Below are 4,418 nucleotides of genomic sequence, written 5' to 3'. Positions count from 1 at the left end.
TTCCTTCCTTCCTTCCTTCCTTCCTTCCTTCCTTCCTTCCTTCCTTCCTTCCTTCCTTCCTGCCTTCCTGCCTTCCTGCCTTCCTGCCTTCCTGCTTGCCTGCCTGCCTGCCTGCCTTTCTTTCTTTCTTTTCTTTCTTTTGAGCAACTAGATTACATTCCTCAGTTGACACACCACTGTGTGGAAGATCACTGGATCACAGTTGATGTATTAGTGTTGTCATTTGTTGGAACTTTTGCTGCGTAATGAACAGGCAAAAATCATTTTCCTGATCTTTAAATACAAGGAGGATGCTTTTTTATCTGTTGTAAAATTTTTATTGATTATAGTTAAATAATTGAACTTCAACTTGTAAAGATTTGAAAAAACACAAAAGAACAAGTCCAATAAAGATACCAGAATTTATCAAAGGATAATCTGTTTGGCTTGTGTTGTTCAAGGTAACATCATATGAAGAAATTATCAAATGTGCTGACCAAAGACTAGAGATATCCCATTCTCAGATTGCACAGTAAGTTGCTAAAATTTCATTTTATAAACATGTACTACTATTTCATTCACTGGATTCTATATTCTTTTTCTCTAACTCTTAGAAAGAGGAAAAACTTGGAATATGTTCTTCAGGATGATTTGAATTCTGTTTTCAGGGACATGATGTATATTTGGCTCAGGAAAACTATTTTGTTATTTCTTTAAAGCAGACTTACAACAACAGAGAATTGCCGGGGGGGGCGGGGCGGAGACGGGCCTGGGGCTTAAACTCAGGTTTGGGTGCTGTCCCTGAACTTTCTTGTTCAAAGCTGGCACTCAACCACTTTATATAGCTCCACTTCCTGATTTTTGATGATTAACTGGAGATAGGAGTCTCAGAGGCTTTTTTGTCTGGGTTGGTTTCAAACTGCAATCCTCATATCTCAGCCTCCTGAGTAGCTAGGATTATAGGCATGAGCCACCAGCACTCAGTTTAGAGAAAGTATTTTGAAGATGAGACAGGAAATGTCAGAGTGATACGCAGTGGGGAAGCTGGGCTCTTGGTGGCACAAATCTGTAATCTTAGCATTTTAGACACTGAGGCAGGGGGATCACAAGGTCAAGGCCAACTTGGATTACATAGACCTTGTCTCAAAAACCAACGGTAGCTGGGAGCCAGTGGCTCATACCTGTAATCCTAGATACTCAGGAGGCTGAGATCTGAGGATTGTACCTCAAAGCCAGCCTGAGCAGAAAGGTCTGAGAGACTCTTATCTCCAATCAATCACCAGAAAATTACAAGTGGTGTAGTGGCTCAAGTGGTAGATCACTTGCCTTGAGCTGAAGAGTTCAGGGACAGCACCAAGGCCCAGAGTTCAAGCCCCACGATTAAAACAAAACAAAACAAAAAGACCAAAGGTAAATGCTGTGGTCATGGCTCAAGTGGTAGAATAAGCATGAGGTTCTGAGTTCAAAAATACAAGTAACACCAAAAAAATAAAATAAAACCCCAAATATATCAAACGAAAACCCAAGGCCTGAGAGTACATAGCTCAGAGATAGAATGTTTGCCTAGCATTTTTTATTTTTTGGGTCCGGTCATGGGGCCTGAACTCTGGGCCTGGGCACTGTCCCTCAGCTCTTCAGCTCAAGGCTAGCGCTATACCACTTGAGTCACAGCGCCACTTCTGGCTTTTTTCTTTTTTCTTATGTGGTGCTAAGGAATCGAACCCAGGGCCTCATGCATGCAAGGCAAGCACTCTACCACTGAGCCAACTTCCCAGCCCCTTGCCTAGCATTTTAAAAGCCCTGAGATCCATCTCCAAAACTGCCACCAAAAAAATGCATTTTCATAATTCAGACTATTCTTCATTAATGTGGCTGAGCTAGTCAATTTCTAGACTACTTAATAGAGCTGAATACTGTAACCAGATTTTCATTGTCAAGGAATTAGCAAGGAACATCCAAAATGTTTAGAGAGTATGATCACGGTATTGAAGTAAAATAAGTTTTCATTGCTTATAGCTTATATAGAAGCCAGACGGGGTGGGACAAGCACTTGGGCAACTGAGGTAGAAGGATGTCAAGTTTGAAACTGATCTTTGTGCTACATATGTGTTTGCAGCCAGAATAATGAAGTCAACATAATGAGACTGTCTCAAAAAAAGATAGCTGCTAGATGCTGATGGCTCATGCCTATAATTCTAGCTAATCAGGAGGCTGAGATCTGAGGATCACTATTCAAAGCCAGCCTGGGCAATTAAGTCCATTATCTTCAGTTAACTACCCGAAAACTGGAAGTGGCACGTGGCTCAAAGTGATAGAATGCTAGCCTTGAAAAAAAAGTTCAGGGAACAGTGCCCAGGCCCTGAGTTCAAGCTCCACCATTGATAGTATTCTTGTTTTTTTTTTTTTTTTGGTCGGTCGTGGGGCTTGAACTCTGGGCCTGGGCGCAGTCCCTCAGCTCTTCAGCTCAAGGCGAGCACTCTACCACTTGAGCTACAGCGCCACTTCCAATTGATAGTAATAATAATAATAATAATAACAGAAAATTTGTTTCCAAAAAGCTGTCAATGGCTCACACTTGTAATCCTAACTACTTAGGAGACTGAGACCTGAGGATCCTAGTTTGAAGATAGCCTCGGCAGAAAAGTCAGTGAGTCTCTTCTCTCCAGTTAATCAACAAAAAGCTGGAAGTAGAACTGTGGCTCAAGTGATAGAGTGCTAGCCTTGAGTGATAAAGCTAAGGACCAGGCCCTGAGTTCTATCCCCAGTAATGGCATTAAAACAAAGTTATTAAATGTGCACCAAATTAGCATAACAAAAAGCCATAGAACTAAGATATGTTTAGAAAACTGCAGGTGGAAGCTGGACACTGGTGGTTGAGATCTAAGGATAGCAGTTCCAAGGATGAAAGTTCTAAGCTAGCCTGGGCAAAAAAGGCCACAAGAACCTCACATCCAATTCACCAACAAAAAGGCAAAAGTGGAGATGTTACTCAAGTGGTAGAGTGCTAGCCTTGAGCTGAAAAAGTTCAGGGACATCACCCAGACCTTGAGGTCAAGCCCCGAACTGGAAAAAAATGTACACCAAGTAATATGTCCATATATCAAATACTACATTAACTCATCAAAATAAGATTCACCATAAAACACTCCAAAATTAGCATTTAATTTTTTTTCAATTCTCTATTGGTCTCATTCTAATATGCATCTCTTGTACCCTTCCACAGTTTCATTTATACCATGCTATCTTTAGAGCTTAAACAAAAGGCCTAGTCTGACCTACCTTCCCCAGATTTTGAACATTCTGTAGGACTTCTCTCATCATCACTGTTGGAAACTTTGAAAATGTGTTTCTGTGTGTGTGTGTGTGTGTGTGTGCGCGAGTGTATGTGTATGTGCACACATGTGCACATGCCAGTTCTGGAGCTTGAACTCAGGGCCTGACTACTATCATTGAGCTTTTATGCTACACACTTCTGGCTTTTTACTGGTTAATTGGAGGTAAGAGTCTCACAGACTTTCCTGCTTGTCTGGCTTCAAATTGCAATCCTCAGATGTCAGCCTCCTGAGAAACTAGGATTACAGGCATCAGCCACCAGTACCTGGCACTGAAATTGCCTTCTGTAGCTTGGTATACTGGCTATAATCCTAGTTACTGTGGATGTGGAGAAGGAGGAGTTATTGGGTTCAAGTCCAACCCAGGGGAAAAGTTCATGAGGCATAGTGATCATGGTGCTATGTACTATCATCCCAGCTATGCAGGAGACTGTAGGTAGGGGGACCATGGCCTGTTACATGACCTGGCAAAAATATAAGACCTTACCTGAAAAATAAGGGCTAGAGGGTATAGCTCAAGTGATTGGGTACTGCCTAGAAATCATGAGCTCCTGAGTTCAAGCACCAGTATCATCAGAAAAAGAAAGTTTGCTTTTATTTTTTACTGTTTTTTCTAATAAGAATGAATGACAAACAATTTCAGACTATAATAAAGACATGTTTTAAATTTGAAGGGGATATAAGAATGTTGTGGAAGTGGTGTTGTGGCTTCAAGTGGTAGAGTGCTTGTCTTGAACAAAAAGAGGCTCAGGGACAGCGCCCAGGCCCAGAGTTCAAGCCCTAGGACTGGCAAAAAATCAAAAACAAAAAAGCCATTTTAGCCAGGCACCAGTGGCTCACACCTGTAATCCTAGTTAGTCAGGTTGCTGAGATGTGAGCATCACAGTTCAAAGCCAGCTGGGGCAGAAAAGTCTATAAGACTCCAGTTAACCACCAGAAAAAAAACAGAAGTAGCACTGTGACTCAAAGTGGTAGAATGCTAGCTTTGAACAAAAAAGCTAAGGGATAGAGCCCAGACCCTGAGTTCAAGCCCCATGACTGAAAAAAAAAAAAAAGAAAGAAGCAAAACAAAAAAAGAGTGGTGTGTGCTCAAGTGAAGTAACATTA

General features: G+C 41.5%; 1 protein-coding gene across 1 annotated transcript in view; it reads left to right on the top strand.

Annotated features, from left to right (window-relative positions):
• Window positions 1-4,418, top strand: part of Cage1 (cancer antigen 1) — a 58,804-nt gene that overhangs the window by 41,269 nt on the left and 13,117 nt on the right. Inside the window, exon 11 of the mRNA XM_013016624.1 lies at window positions 441-511. Within this exon, the coding sequence (XP_012872078.1) occupies window positions 441-511 (71 nt within the window). The remainder of the gene's footprint in view (window positions 1-440; window positions 512-4,418) is intronic.

This window comes from Dipodomys ordii, unplaced genomic scaffold (genome assembly GCF_000151885.1).
Source record: "Dipodomys ordii isolate 6190 unplaced genomic scaffold, Dord_2.0 Scaffold32, whole genome shotgun sequence".
Lineage (NCBI taxonomy): Eukaryota > Metazoa > Chordata > Mammalia > Rodentia > Heteromyidae > Dipodomys > Dipodomys ordii.
Note: the sequence above shows the minus strand (reverse complement) of the source record. Positions and strands in the feature narration are given on the sequence as shown.